Source organism: Eptesicus fuscus, chromosome 21 (genome assembly GCF_027574615.1).
Source record: "Eptesicus fuscus isolate TK198812 chromosome 21, DD_ASM_mEF_20220401, whole genome shotgun sequence".
Classification (NCBI taxonomy): Eukaryota; Metazoa; Chordata; class Mammalia; order Chiroptera; family Vespertilionidae; genus Eptesicus; species Eptesicus fuscus.
The window spans coordinates 7,806,059-7,821,387 of NC_072493.1; the positions used below are offsets into that span (position 1 = coordinate 7,806,059).

Below are 15,329 nucleotides of genomic sequence, written 5' to 3' on the forward strand. Positions count from 1 at the left end.
CGGGAGGCTCGGGGAAACCGGGCGCCCCGCTCCCCCATTCCAGCCCCACAGCCATCGCGGACCCGCCTCCAGAAGACGCGGAGACGCCGCGGTCCGGGCACGCAACTCGCGCGAGAACACATCCGGGCCAGCCCACACCTTCGTAGGTGACACCGGAAAAGAGCGGAAGTTCCGGAGAGCGCAGCGCGCAGGCGTGACACGCAGCCCCACGCCAGCCCCGAGCCAGCGCCGTCAGTGCGCAGGCGCGCGGCCGCTCTCCTTCCTGCCGGTCTGCTCCCCGTCCCCGCACGTCAGCGGCCGTTGGGTCCTATGTCACGCCGGGCCCTCCGGAGGCTGAGGGGGGAACAGCGCGGACAGGAGCCCCTCGGGCCCGGCGCCCTCCAGTTTGGCTTCCGTGATGACGATGATGCGGAAGAAGAAGGACCAAAGCGGGGGCCAGGTGGCCGGCGCCCCCGGAGCCCAGGGAAGGAGGGAGTCCGAGTCAACAACCGGTTCGAGCTGGTGAGCCGGGTTGCCTGGGGTGGGGGCGATGGGGGCGCGGTGTGTGGGGCGGGTCTGCACGGGGCGAGGTCGTGACGTCAGGGGGCGGGGCCACCTGGGGTCCGGGCTGCAGTGGAGAGGGCGGGACGAAGGGAGTGGGCGGTGCAAGAAGTCATGGGGGCGGGGCCACGCCCGGTTCGGGCCGCAGCTGGGAGTGGGGCCGTAGTGTCCAGGGGCGGGGCAGTGGGGGAGGTGGGTTTTAGGCTGCAGTGGAGTGGGCGTGGTCGTCAAGTCGAGGGGCGGGGCATCAATTGGTGGGCGGGGCTTCCCTTCTCAGAGTCTTGGGGGGTGGTCCCTTGATTTCTATCTCCACCCTGGCACTTGCAGGGTCTTTACAAACATTCACCTTTACTCCTCGCAACGTGGAACATGGTGTGTTGCTCATCGTTGCACAGCAGGTGTCCAGCACAGCCGTGTCTCTGCGCAGGCCTCAGGCTGTAATCTTGTATGTGCGAACCTTATCTTGTTCTTGTTTCCTTGACCTTCTTGTGTGGGCAGGTAACACGTGTTTTGCTCACCTGTGTCTCCTGCATTGTGCCAGTACCCAGCATAGGCATAGAGTCAGCAACGTTCTTTCTGTTTAGGTTGAGCTTGGCATAGAGGTTGTTACAAATTTGAATTCCTTAAAACACCTCAGTGTCCCAAAAGGGGCTCAAAAAATAGGATCTTGTAAAGGAAGGGAGTATGACTTAATAATAGGAAACCAGCACCCACCTTCATCAAGAGGCATTGGTGGCACCGTTAGTTGAATGCTGGGAAAAGTGTGGGTGCCAGTTTGGAGGAAATGTCCACTAGAGGCCTCATTCCAGCTTCCTCCCTTTGCTGCAAGATCTTAACCAGCCAGACCACACTGGGGCCCCCGGTGTCCCAATGCTGCCGCACAAAAGAAGGCGCCTGGTAGGAATTGCCCTGTTACTGGTGGAGACAAACCCTGTTTGGTAGAATTCCAGCATCTTCACATCAGGTGCTCTTTTCATAAACAAAGACTTATGGATTTGCTAGACAGACAAATGGCGCTCAGAGCGGGAAATAAGTTGTACTGTTCGGGGATTCTGCATTATGCCAGCTCTGAAGACAGGACACCTTGAGCCACCTGTGCCCCAGCACTCTGTGGCTCATCAACTGAAGGAACCCTGAACCAGGACTTGTTCAGATGGTTGGCACTGTGGGCTTTTGAGGCATAACACGTTCCTGTTCCTCCTCCACAATCTCAGAGTGGCCTTGAAGGTGCCCCCCCCAGCACCTCCTCTCTGCTCTTGCTACTGACATGCCTCTCAGTACCTCCAGGATGCACTTGTAACAGGATGACACGTGACGCCCTCTTCTCTCCCCTCTGTTCCTGCAGATTAACATTGAGGATCTTGAGGAGGGGCCTGTGGTGAACGGGGAGAAGTCTGATGGTCTGCGCACAGAAGCTGTGGTGTCGGGGAGCAAAAGGAAGTCCCAGAGTGGAAGTTCCGAGCCCAGGAAGGATGGAGAGGTGGATGACAGGACAGGGCCCCTGGAGCAGGTGTGGGGACAAGGGTGCCCAGCCACACACACTCTGCTGTCATTTTCTGAATTTCGTCTTGTTAATGCCCAGTTGCCCCCAACTCTCCTCGGGAGTCGTGATCAGATGTGCATGACATCTTGAAGACTGGTGGACGTCACGGGTGCTATATCCAGGGTCCCCTAAACACGTTTCCACAGCAGGAGATCTTTTTGGGAGAGTCCCCCTGCTCAGTGGGTGTGCCCTCTTCATGACTGCATCTGGGGCTCAGGCAGTGGACAGGGCCTGGGTGGATGTGCCTTGAAGAGAGGTGTAGGCCAGGTTAGTTTTGTGTTCTCCATGGCACACGGAGGGTCCCTCCAGAGACCTTTTGCTCATTTACTCAGCACATGCTTTTGGGAGCCTCCTGGGCTCTAGGGACAAGTCTTTGCCCTCCAGGAGCCTCTGGTCGAGAGGGTGACATGGATGGACTGACAACTACAGTTGGGGAGACCTGATTGGGGGGGGGCAGACGGACCTAATGGGCAGAGGGGCTCCCTAAGGAGTCTTCACACTATGGTGGGAGGAGAGGCCAGGTGAAGGCATGACAGGTGTTGAGGCAGAGGGGCATGAGTGTGGGCCTGGTCTCCAGGTGGCTGATCGTGGCAGGGAGAGTGGGTGACAAAGTGAATGATGAAAGCAGGGGGCTGATGGGTGGATATCAGAACCCTGTGAGCGTTGTCGGGTCACAGGGACCTCTGAGGTGTGTCAGGAAGAGGTGTGAGAGGAAGGTGGAGGCTGCACTGAGTCAGGAGACTGGTGGGAGGTATTTGTTGTCAGAGAAGTCGGTGAGGTCACAGGACATTCATGAAGTGGAGCGAGGGGACGTCAAGCCTGCGTCCAAGTCCCTCTGCAGCTCCTGCTTTGATTCTCGGGGTTTAAAATCTCATCCCCTCTACATTGACTAAGATGTGCTTCTTTTATTAGTCAAATGTGAGTGGCAAACTCCGAAAGAAGAAAAAGAAACAGAAAAATAAGAAAAGTTCTGCAGGAGAAACTTCGGTATGTCTGGCTGCTATCCTGTCCGTTGTCTTCTGGCTGTTTCTCAGGGTGCTGTTGGAAGCTGTTTGTGTTTTTGTTTGTTTGTGGCAAACCTGTCCTCCAGATTCTGTTGTCACATGATTATGAAGCTTAGATCCCTTAGCCTTTCTCTTCCTATCTGCTCCCAGTTCAAAATGCTCACAGTTCTTCACGGCCAGCATCTCTTAGATCTGCAGTTGGCTCCACACATTCAAGCCTCAGCACAGTCTTTAGGGGAAAATCAGCTTAGCCACTGGGTCCTGTCATCACACCGCTTTCCCTGCGTATCAGCAAGTCCTTGCCCTCCTTGTCCCGTGCCACCCTGTGGGGTTGGTGCCTGCCACGCTTCTTATAGAAAGTCGGGAGGGTTTCAGGGACCTCACCATGTTTTCCAGAGCACTGTTGGCAGGGACAGGAAAGCAGGTTGTTTTTATTTGATACTTTGATTCCTTCCTGCTATGAGTATAACTAATCCAGAAGTCAGAGAAGTGAAAAGGAAATTACCTACCCAATTTCGCTTCTGTTTGTTCGCTTCATTCCTTGAGGGTTAGAGCCCCACTCTGCCTCTGAAACGCTGCTCTTGGGCAGCAGAGCCCTCAGCCTGCTGCACCTGTGCCCTGACGTATCGGTACTGAGGCGTAAATGCCCCCAGGAGCAGTGTGGCAGAAAGTATATTGCCATATTGCCCCTGCCCCTGTGGTCCCTGTGTTTGTTCCGAAAAGAGGTTGTGTCTTTGTGGCTGTTCAGTCAGAATCTCAAGTCCCAGCTTTTTTACCTGAGCAGGTGAGTGCACCTGTGAGACCAGAAATGTAGCCTTGTGGTTCAGCTATTTGAGGGCTCTTCTGGTTCTGTGATTCTGTCTATTCTGAGCTGCTTCTTATGAAGAATCTGTCTTTCTGTTATATACCTATTGTCTTTCAGGAAGCAAACATGATAAAAAATGAGTTTTTTGTAAAAATGAGTCATAGTTATTGGTTGTTACAACATGTGAAGTAAAGTGAGGGTGGTGATTAATATGTTGTTGTTTGGGGCCTTTAGGAAAATGGGCTAGAAGATATTGATCGCATCTTGGAGAGGATTGAGGACAGCAGTGGCCCTCACCACGCCAGCCCACCTCCCCTGAGCTCGAGGAAGCACGTCCTGTATGTGGAGCACAGGTACCTCCCTCCCGCGCCTGCAGACTGCGTGCCAAGGAAGATCCTTATTAGGAGCAGAAGAAAATAACTCTATTTAAAAGTTATACAAGTACATGATCGGACATTTAGGAAACAGGGACAAGGAGGAGGAGGAAAGGGGAATGCCTCCGTTTTCACTTTTAGCTTTACGTGTGGGAACACTATTGACGTAAGATGTCCTGGATTGTAGATGCTGGAACCCCGTCCCCGCTGTAGAGGTTGGTCCTGAGTTGGTGGGAATCCCGATGCAGTCCAGGTCTTTCACTCCCTCACTCGGCTGAGACTGGTGGCCGGCCTCAGGTCCCCGCCTGGGGCTGTGGTGTTAGAGAAAGCAGGCCCGTTAGTTGTCTTGGACACCAGAATAGCTGCTTTCCTCACTGGGTTTTTATGGGACTTTCTAAAATTCTCAGAATCGTTATAAGAACTCAATTTCATTTTTCTTTTAAAATTTTCAATTCTCTAGACACTTAAATCCAGACACAGAACTGAAAAGGTATTTCGGTGCCCGAGCTGTCCTAGGGGAACAAAGGTGAGACCCACACGGGCATGTTCTCAATTCAAGGCGGGGTTCTCAAAGCCAGAGTGAAAAAAACGAGACCTCAGGGTTCCCCGTTGTGAGGGGCCTGAGGGTGGGTCAGGGAGGAGCTGGAGTTTGACCTTGTCTGTGGCTGCTGGGCTCACTGCCTTCTGTAGCAAAGGTTCCAAAAATCCTTAAATTTTGAACTTCTAGCCCTGAAATCTTAGGCAGGTTCATTCTTGCATCTCAGTCAGCATCACAACTAACATGAAGTTTCGGTTCTAGGACAAGTTTGATCTTTGTTAATTTAACAGTTCATTTAAAATAAATGTTTTTATTGATTTTTAGATAGGAAGAGAGACGGGGAGAGAGAGAAACATTTTGTCCTTGTCCTTGTGGCCTCACCCCCCTGCCCCCCACCCTGAGGTTTTGCTCCCACAGCCCAGCAGAGGTCGGGCGGTATAGTGAAGCTGTGCCATGTCCTGTTCTCCACAGGCCGCGGCAGAGACAGCGTGTGTACCCCAAGTGTACGTGGCTGACGAGCCCTAAGAGTACTTGGCCCCGGTACGCCAAGCCAGGTGAGTGGCTTCAGAGGTGCGGGGTTGTGCATTGGCCGGCGCTGGGCACTGTTGGTGTCAGCCCATTGGGCCAGGTCAGTCCTCTGCAAAGCTACGTGCAGGTGTGTGATTGGGTGCTTGGCATGGTGCCACCAGTGTTGGGGCACAGATCCCACGCCAACGGTGTCTCTTCTTGACCATAGTTTTTGTGTGTGTGGGTTTTTAAAAAAAATATTTTTCTTGATTTCAGAGAGGAAGGGACAGGGGGAGAGAGAGATAAAAACATAAATGGTGAGAGAGAATCATGGATTGGCTGCCTCCTGCACACCCCCTACTGGGGATGGAGCCCGCAACCCTGGCTATGCCCTGACCAGGAATCGAACCATCACCTCTTGGTTCCTGGGTTGAAGCTCAACCACTGAGCCACACTGGCCAGGCTTGGCCATGTTTTAATGCAGCTTTTTATCTACCGTATTGCTTTTCCCTTTTGGTACTATATCATAAGAAGCAATCAAGTTCATTTTTAAAGTGTCATTTTATATTTTGTTGCAAACTAGTAAGTACACATAATTGAAAGAAAAACAGCAATCATGCAGAAAGGCATGGGGTGTGGGTAAGTGTCCTGTCGGGGCTGCTTGGCTGCAGGGCCTGGAGGAGCATCTGGGAGCCCTCCGGCCAAGGCAGGGGGTAGGGGAGGGAGGCCCCGAGCGCAGGCAGAGGTGGGGGGCATCAGCTGTGTGTCCTGTGATATGTGCCTTAGTGCAGTGCTAGTGAAGTGTAAGCCAAGGGTGACTGGGAACCCTTGACCTATTTCATGAAGGCGCTGAAGAGGGAGTTTCCAGGTTCATCAGCAGAAATGACCCTGTACCCCCAAAGTTGGGCACGAAAAGCAGGCAGAAAGGTCATCTGGCCGTGGGTTACAACGGGTCTCTCTATGCCTGCCCGTTGTCCTGAGTGTTGGTCCTCTGTCCACACTCCTGGGAGGAGAAACGTCTTTGTAGGAAAAGAGCAGAGAGGGTGCAGGCAGTCAGCAGGCACCTGGGACCACGCTCAGCAGCAGAACCAATGCTTCGATGCAGCAGCTCGCACTCAGTGCACACAGAGGTTCCTCGCCAAGAGCACCTGGAGGGCCTGACCTGGTGTCCTCCCCAGGCTTGTCGATGCGGTTGCTGGAGTCCAAGAAAGGCCTGTCCTTCTTTGCATTCGAGCACAGCGAGGAGTACCAGCAGACACAGCACAAGTTCCTGGCTGCCGTGGAGTCGATGGAGCCCAACAACATCGTGGTGCGTGAGTCCCACAGCAGGACTGGGTCCCGGGAACCATACTCCAGGGCACTGCTGCTGGGGCTCACCGCTCTCCTCCAGTGTGGGGCCCGGGCTGCGGGGAGGGTTAAGGGGGAGACACCTGGGCACAGAGTCCTGAGCTGCCACTCCAGGCAGGTTAGGGATTTGGCTTCGAAACCGTGTTGAACACCGTTTGGGTTGGAGGATGTCGTGACTCACCCCGGTGACATTTTCCCTGAGGCTTAGATGCCTGAAAGAAAGAAGTGCACAGGGGCTGGCGCCGCCTATGTTGTCCCTGGAGGCCCTGACCGCAGCCACGTCAGCTTCCCTTCTTGCCTCGCAGGTTCTGCTGCAGACGAGCCCATATCACGTGGACTCACTGCTGCAGCTCAGTGACGCCTGCCGGTTCCAGGACGATCAGGAGATGGCGCGAGACCTCGTAGGTGAGAGCAACTCGCTCTGGCCCTGCTGCAGCGCCCGCGTCCCCTCCTACGAGTGTCTCAGAGGCTGCGGCGTAGATGCCATTTGATAAAGTGACTGGGGTACAAATGGGTTTCCCAGGATATTGTTAAAATAACAGCTTTATTAAGCGTTAGAGTTGCACAGCCTCGTAGATCCTAGACCATTTTCGTTACTTAAAAAGAAACCTCAGCTCTTCAGTCACCTCCCACTCCCCAGCCCCTGGTAACCACCAGTCTGCTTTCTGCCTCTGGATTTGCCTGTTGACATTTCTGATCATGTCTGTCTGGCTTCTTCATGCACAACAGTGTCTCCCAGGCTGGGTGATGTTTCAGTGGGTGATGGACCCCATTTGTGTGCCCACCAGCACGTGACACACTGGATTGTCCCCATACTGTGGCCCTTGTGAGTGAGCTGCTGGGCCTGGGTGTGAGTTTTGTGAGGATGTGTGTTTGCATTTCTTTGTCTGGAATCGGTGTTGCCAGCTCGGTGATCCCCAGGGTCAGTCACATTTGTGCTGTCGCTTCCCCAAATCCTAGTAACCTGACTCCTTCCAGAGCTTTCCTTATTGCGAGCCACAGAGGACGGGTTGCAGCTGCCACATGGTGGCTGTGACGCCCTCCCCTGGTGTTTGTGTGGCCCACAGAGAGAGCGCTGTACAGCATGGAGTGTGCCTTCCACCCCCTGTTCAGCCTCACCAGTGGGACCTGCCGGCTGGACTACCGCAGACCCGAGAACAGGTGAGCCGGCCTCCCCGAAGGACTTTGTTCGCACTCACTGTTCTTTTTCTTGGGTGTTGGAGCTTTCACAGGTGACATGAGACCCAGGTAGGGGAGTGGGAAGAGGTGGCATGGGCTGTCCGAAAGGGGTCCTACCAAGTGGCTTGAGCCAGGCATCTCACTAGGTTTAAAGCTTGAATGCAAGAGGGCTGGGCTCCAGGACGGTTGGTCAGTTGGCCTGGGGTTAAATGCGTTTGTATTATAAGTGAGCCTAATAAGCCACTTGGAGTGATGGGGTCTGTCATCATGTTTTCTGGACAAAAGGATCCGTGCCCAGGAGTTTAGAAAGCTCTGCGACGCTCTGCATGCGGGTGTGTGGTTCGGGAGTGAGTAGCTGGAATTCAGCCAGACCTGTTGCTCTGCAGTGAGCAGTTGTGTGCACGGGCCCTCTTGTCTTACAGAGACTTCTGCTGTCCTGAACTTCCACCCCCGCTCAGGCCCTGATGGCCACAACAGCCTCCCCGCTGCCCTCGGCCTGGTCTTCAGGGCCCTGGCGGGTGGGCATGCCCTCTGTCCTGGGGCGTTTCCCCGCCCTGGAGGCCGTCCTGGGTCCCAGGCATGATGACCCACTGCCCCGTCTGCACTGGGGGCTGCATCTGAGCTTCCTCCACTGCTGTGTTTGTCAGCCTGGTTTCTCCAGTTGAATTCCTAGTTCTTTCAGACGGGTTATAAGGTACTGACAGTCCAGGCATTAACCAGGCAGTAGGTGTTGATAAAAATAGTGGCCTGCTGGGATCATTCCAGTCACAGCCTTGGCGCATCACCACCAGAGCTGCTGTGACTGTGGAAATGTGAGGAAAGATGAAGGTTGTAATGACAGATTTTAACTCTCTTCCCATAAATCATAACCACAATCCTGCTTTTCGCCGATTTGAGGGACTGAGACATAAGATTGTCCTGGGGCCTCACAGACAACCTTCCCATGGGTGTCGGGGTGCAAAAAACCCCAAGATAAAGGTTTGAACTAAGAAGCTTGGTTTATGTACATGGGTGCACATCTAACTCAAATAGCAAGCAAAGCGTCACCTTCTCTGCAGACACAGGAACATTCTTGAACACTCACAGTGATTAGGCCTCACAGGAAATGCGACGAAGCCGGCAGGCACGAGTGGGCCGTGCTGGATGAGGATCCTGGGCGACGTGCTTTTCCACCTGCTGTTGCTCTGGCTCACGAGGAACTGTCTTGGGTCTAGGAGCTTCTACCTGGCCCTCTACAAGCAGATGAGCTTCCTGGAGAAGCGGGGCTGCCCGCGCACGGCGCTGGAGTACTGCAAGCTCATTCTGAGGTGAGTGTCCGGCCGGGCTGCATGCTCGGTGGCCACAGGCCTGCGACACCACGTGGGCCCACTTTGGGTTTTATCTCCCTCTGCCTCCGGAAGCCTGGAGCCCGATGAGGACCCCCTGTGCATGCTGCTGCTGGTCGACCACCTGGCCCTACGGGCACGCAACTATGAGTACCTGATCCACCTGTTCCAGGAGTGGGAGGTAGGTGGGGGTGTGCCGATGGCCTGCACAGTCCTGTCATCCAGGGACGGCTGAGGTCACCGTGGCGAGGGTCCTGTGAGACGCCGCCTGCTCCTGCTCGGTGTCACTAGGACAGGAGCACTGAGGAGCCTTCTTGGCTGCCAGATCGACTGTGGGGTGTCAGAGTGCTTGTGCTCAGGTCACTCGATTTCACTTCCTAATAGCCTCAAACCACAAGCCTCCTGATGGCAAATCATGTCCTGAGGTCACAAGATCGATGGCTAGAAGGAATCGACTATTTGTGAAATTGTGAAAAAAATCACGTTGTTTTTGCATCGTACCCCAAACTATCGTTTTATTTCACTACTATTAATCACTTTCTCTGCCTGGTTTATAAATTGAACTTGAGCACAGGTACGCGTGTACAGAAGAGAACAGTGTATGCAGGGTTAGTACTACCCACAGTGTCAGGCACCCACGGGGGGTCTTCGAGCGCAGCCGCTCAGGATAAGGGGGAACCACTGTGTCTGTCGCTTCTGCGAAGGGAAAGCCCCCGGACGAGAGGCTGTCATCGCACATTGTGCTCCCTGTCTGAGAACTCTGCTCTGGTCTTCACCTCGTAGGCTCACCGGAACCTGTCCCAGCTCCCAAACTTTGCCTTCTCCGTGCCGTTGGCGTATTTCCTGCTGAGTCAGCAGGCAGACCTCCCAGAACAGGAGCTCAGCTCGGCCAGGGAGAAGGCCTCTCTCTTGGTGCGACAGGCCCTCATCATGTTCCCTGGAGGTGGGTGCTATCAGGCCTGCCCAGTGGCAGTGAAGCTGAGTCTCAGGGTGGTTGGGGTGTTAGGATGTCTTTTGATGTTGGTAGTTTGAGAAAAAGTTACCTTCTGAAGAAAGTATGGCATTTTCTGAGGGGCAGGAAGTAAGCCCCTGGGCTCTGGGGGAAGTGGGGACTAGAGGGGCAGCCAGCCAGCCAGGCTGCACTTTCTGGTCTGCAATGCTGCTTCTCACCAGTTTGAGGGACTGAGACATAAGGTTATCCTGTGGCCTCCCAGACAACCTTCCCATGGGCGTCTGTGCAAAGGTCTGTGGGCTCCTCCCTGAGTGGCAGTCAGCAGCTTCCCGCACATCCTGAAAGGGAGTGTGGCCTGGGAAAGGAGCTCACTGTTGTCCCCCTCCCCACGCCCGCGTCCTTACGCCACATGCAGCTTCACAAGGAGGCAGCAGCCAAGATTCCCGCCTCTGGGGCTGATGTTCCAGGACAGGGATGGCATGTGAGGTGGTGCTAGAGGGGAAATGGGGGCTCTGGGGTGGGAGGAGGCCAAGCTGCTCAAGCTCCCAGCACACTGCATCCTCAGCCACCCCAGCCCTGCACACACGCTTTGGCCTGGCTGCACCCCTTGGCCTGGCCGCTCTGCACACTGGCTGCCCAGCAGGCCTCAGGGAACCGGCCCTCCCATCCATCTGCTGGAGCTGTGGCTGTTAGTGTGGAGGAGGGTGGTCTGCAGCCAGGGGGTGTGGAGTGTGGAGCCCTGCACCACAGAACTGCCAGCAGTGCCCCTGCTCACTGGGCTACAGAGGTCCGTGTTCTTCTGTGAAGCCCCTCTGGGCAGGGCACAGGGCAGAGCCTCACCCTGCACACGGAGCTGCCTCACTGTGTCAGAACGGAGCTTGGTGCTGCTTTAGCCCATCCCTGGGGAGTCACTGGGAAGACAGGGTTCTCCCTCGTGAGGGGCTACAGAGGGGTGGGGTGTGTGGTCTTTAGGATGAGAACGTCTGGCACCCATGCTTGGGGATCACAGGTGGGTCCCCTTAGATGCAGACGGGGCCCCTGGGAAGCAGCAGGACAGAGAACCCTCCTTCAGAGTTGGCCTCTCGTGCGTGAGTGTCCCATCGGGCCTCTGCTTCCTCCCGCAGTTCTAATGCCCTTGCTCGAGTGCTGCAGCGTTCGGCCGGATGCCGCTGTCGCCTGTCACCCCTTCTTTGGACCCAGTTCCGAAATAAGGTAAAGACGGGAAGATGCCCCGAGGGGCACAGATGCGGCATGTGCATAGTGCAGGCTGTCTGCACATCCGCGGGGGCCTGGCCTGTTGGACATGGAGCTGGCGGCGTGGGAGCAGCCTGCAGCCCAAAGCACAAGGCTTCCTGGTTGGCGGAGGGCAGGGCATGGGTGCCCCGTGTTCTTTCTGTATTTTACATTCCTGTTAAGGAACTCATCCTTAGTAGAGACCACATGTGATGTTCAGAAGTGAGCATCTGCGCCCCACCTCTGGGCAGTGGCATGTGGCATATCCCAGGTTGGCAGCCCTTCTGGGCAGCCTCCGCTCACTTCAGGCTTTGGGCATACCCTGGATGTGCCCAGCATGTGCCAGCAGGCACCTGGAGGCCTGGACCTGGGTGGGGGGATATGCTTACAGGCCCTGCCTTCCCGCAGCCAGCCCCCTGCGCTGAGCCAGCTGGTGAGCCTGTACCTTGGGCGGTCCCACTTCCTCTGGAAGGAGCCCACCATCATGAGCTGGCTGGAGGAGAACGTCCGTGAGGTCCTACAGGCAGTGGATGCTGGGGACCCCGCCGTGGAAGAGTGTGAGAACAGGTGAGACCGGGGCTGGGGCAGCTGGACAGCTTTTGGCCTGATAGGTCCACAGGAGAAGAATGAGGGCTGACTATTTGGGGATCGCGATCGTGAATGTGGGGTTGAGGAGGGCTCCATTCCATGACTGTCCTTTTTTTCTTCCCGGGCCCAGGCGGAAGGTGCTCTACCAGCGTGCGCCCAGAAACATCCACCGTCACGTGGTCCTCTCTGAGATCAAAGAAGCTGTTGCTGCGCTGCCCCCGGTAAGGAGCAGGGCTGCAGTGGGAGCTGGCCCCTCCCCTCAGGGCCTCACAGCCGGTAGTCGACTGCTCTGAGCTGCGTCCTGACATCCTGGGCAGAGATTGCAGCATATGTGATGGTGGTGGGTGTCTCACCCTCACCCAAAGCCTGGGGTACAGTAAACACAGCCTGGCCGCTGGGGTCACTCCAGCAGAAAGGCCCAATCCAGACCAGAATCTGCTGTCAGGCGGCAGAGAGTGGAACAGAGGCACAGCACAGGTCTCGGCTCATCTCCGTTCTCTGTCTCGTTCTGCAGGATGTGACCACGCAGTCTGTGATGGGCTTTGACCCTCTGCCTCCTTCAGACACCATCTACTCCTACACCAGGCCAGAGAGGTACCTGTCACTGCTCCTAGTGCCTTTGCATCTGGCTCTCAGATCAGAGCTTCGGGCCTGGGACTTGCTGCCTCCTCCAGACACAGGCTCTCAGAGCAGAGTGGTTTGGGGTCATGGATCAGCTTTGCCAGACATGGTGCTTTCCGTATGTTGGTCTGACCGAGGAACTTCACTCTATCAGCTTCTGTAGCAGGTGCTGCACATACAGTGGGAAGCAGTAAGGCCACCTCTGTCCTGGTGGCATGTCCAATGCAGTGGGGGAAACACCTCAGGTATATAGAATCTGGAAACTGCCACCCGAAACTGCTGAGAGTGGTGGTGTGTGGTCTTTAGGAGGGTACACTGAGATTTGGAGTGCCCTAGCCTGGTAAAGAGGTGACAGCTGCTGGGCTTCCAGCAGAGAAATCAGAATGTCGCTGGGCCAGGAGAAGCAGGGCCAAGTCCACAGCTGCTGGGTGTGTGTGGACGGCTCCCTTTTTCCTTCTGGCCTTTAAAGCTGAGTAATTGCCTTAGCCAGAGCCCTTACCAGTGTCCTAGATCTGGAAGAGTCACCAACAGATTGTCCCACTTAAGGGAGCCTGAGCTTTCAAACCTCAAAAGAGCACGTTTTGTAGAAGTCCTTTTTCTCTCTCACCAAATTATAAAAGTTGGATTGCATATTCATAAGGTAACATTTCCCAGTTAACTGCTCCAATGGAAATTATTGTTAGTGTCATAGGCTCAGAAAAATGCGACATGCTGGACATCTTAGCACTGAGGAGTGGCTGTAGGACTTCAGTGACTCAGCATTGTCCCCCCACCCCCAGCTGGGTAGACCTTGAGCTTTCAGAGCAAATAAAGGTCACTGTCGAACAACACCTCAGTGTCTCATAGAGCTGGGTTGCAGTACCTCATTTCACCAGGAGGGGACTTCACTTAACACTTGTTTTATATATATATTTATTTATTTATTTCCGAGATAAAGGGAGAGGGAGAGAGAGAAAACATCAATGATAAGAGAAAATCGTTGATCAGCTGCCTCCTGCACACCCCCTACTGGGGATCGAGTCTGCAACCTAGGCATGTGCCCTTGACTGGAATTGAACCCAGGACCCCTTCAGTCCACAGGCTGATGCTCTATCCACTGAGCCAAACTGGCTAAGGCCACTTTTTTTTTTTTTTTTAATTGATTGTTAGAGAGAGAGGAACATCAATGCGAAAGTGAAACATCAGTCGCCTGCCTCCTGCACGCACCCCACTAGGAATTGAGCCTGCTGCTACCTGGGCATGTGTCCTGACTGGGAATCAAACTGGCAACCTTTTAGTGCACTAGACAACACCCAGCCAACTGAGCCACACTGGCCAGGGCTGGACTCTGTGACCAGCTTATTAGACTCCTTCAACCTGAGTGCCGAGGAACACTTTACAACCAAAGCTTTTCTTATCAGCAAGGCACCTGGCTGCGGTGGGCTATGCTTACCACCTGGTTCAACAAGCCAGGTTACAAAGGGCCATCCCCCAGCTCTGGAAAGGCTCCCCATTGCCTCTGGGTGCCGGCAGTACCCCCTTAGCTGACTATGAGTCGTGGCTGCTGCCCCCTGGGGCTCCAGGCCCCAGCTCAGCCCCGTCTCCAGCCGCTGCCGTTCTGTCTGCTTCATTTCCTCACTGTCTTTCTCTTTCAGGCTGAGCCCCGTCAGCCATGGAAACACAATCGCCCTCTTCTTTCGGTCACTACTGCCCAGTTACACCATGGAGGTAGGTGAGCTCACCTGGCCTCTCTCTGCTGGCCACTGGGTGCAACAGGTCCCTTCAGGTGTGACTGTCCAGAGCCAGCACTGCCAGCGGCAGGGGCACCCAGTCTGCCTAGGAAGCTGGGCGTGGCTGCCGGAGCCTGTAGCTGCCAATGGGACAAGACGCCCCTCCGTCAGCAGGGCTGCTGGATCCCACTCTGGTGGCCTGGCCTTGTTAGGTAGACGCATGTATGTGGCTTCCAGGAGCTGCTGCCTCGACAGGTCCCGAGTGAGCTCCCTGGGCGTGCCGGGGCCCAGGGGCCCTGCTCAGATGGGTCTCATTGCCACAGGGGGAGAGGCAAGAGGACGGAGGGGCCGAGGGACTGGACCACAACCAGGGCTTGAACAGGCTGATGCTGGCCGTGCGAGACATGATGGCCACCTTCCACTTCCACGACCCAGAGGCTCCGCACGAGGACCACGCCGAGGGGGATGGGGAGTGGGACTGAGCGCACAGCTGCCGCGCCCACACTGTACAATTATGTTCCTGATTTGTCTGGTCAGAACTGACCAGTTCCCTGAAGTAAAAATGCCATGTCCGCCTGCCTCCCTGTCTCCTGTAAACGTGAACGTTACGCCTGCGCATGTGAGCTCTTTCCCAGGCTGGGTCAGTGCCCAGCGTGAGGCAGGGCCCTGTGTGTTCTGTCGGAACTGGGGCAGGCAGGCCCAGGCGGGAGGGCAGGCACCGGGTCCCCGGGCTGGGCACACAGGTGGGTCTTTCCAGTCGGACACAATGGTTTTATTAGAAAACACTGAGTCGGGGGAGCCTGCGAGATGGTGGCTCAGGAACGGACGGCAGAGATTGGGGGCATTTGATCTGCAGCGTGACCAGAACATGGAGGCAGGCTTGTTGGCTGATTGGCAGCTGAGAACCACACCAGGCTGCCTGCGACTCGGCAGCCTGTTTGGTTCTGGAAGGATCCAGGGCACTGCAGTTGTGAGCTGGAAGCATCCTGTCTTCTGGGCACCCTTCCAGCCCTGACCTCCCCAAGTTCAAGGGAAACCAGACCATATTTGAACCAAGACACTGA

At 55.5% G+C, this 15,329-nt stretch overlaps 1 protein-coding gene across 3 annotated transcripts; it reads left to right on the forward strand.

Annotated features, from left to right (window-relative positions):
• Positions 1–196: 196 nt before the first annotated feature.
• On the forward strand, positions 197–14,845 carry TCF25 (transcription factor 25). 3 transcript variants are annotated; one of them, XM_008140013.3, is made up of 18 exons: positions 197–501; positions 1,886–2,050; positions 2,996–3,070; positions 4,127–4,245; positions 4,727–4,792; positions 5,276–5,358; positions 6,490–6,620; positions 6,964–7,063; positions 7,726–7,819; positions 9,052–9,144; positions 9,238–9,343; positions 9,946–10,105; positions 11,239–11,326; positions 11,756–11,914; positions 12,066–12,156; positions 12,450–12,529; positions 14,191–14,263; positions 14,589–14,845. In XM_008140013.3, the coding sequence occupies exons 1-18, from the start codon at positions 310–312 to the stop codon at positions 14,745–14,747; spliced, it is 2,034 nt and encodes a 677-aa protein (XP_008138235.2). In that variant the 5' UTR covers positions 197–309; the 3' UTR covers positions 14,748–14,845. The 3 variants fall into 3 exon arrangements, with proteins under 3 accessions (XP_008138235.2, XP_027999169.2, XP_027999168.2); XM_028143367.2 differs by having other exon boundaries at positions 198–501; positions 1,886–2,020; XM_028143368.2 differs by lacking the exon at positions 4,727–4,792.
• The last annotated feature ends 484 nt before the right edge of the window (positions 14,846–15,329 follow it).

Excerpts from the sequence above, each read along its gene's own strand:
- TCF25 (XM_008140013.3), top strand. The coding sequence starts at position 310 with ATGTCACGCCGGGCCCTCCGGAGGCTGAGGGGGGAACAGCGCGGACAG. Across the intron at positions 7,064-7,725 it reads GATGGCGCGAGACCTCGTAG|AGAGAGCGCTGTACAGCATG; the intron begins GTGAGAGCAACT and ends TGTGGCCCACAG. Across the intron at positions 9,145-9,237 it reads TACTGCAAGCTCATTCTGAG|CCTGGAGCCCGATGAGGACC; the intron begins GTGAGTGTCCGG and ends TGCCTCCGGAAG.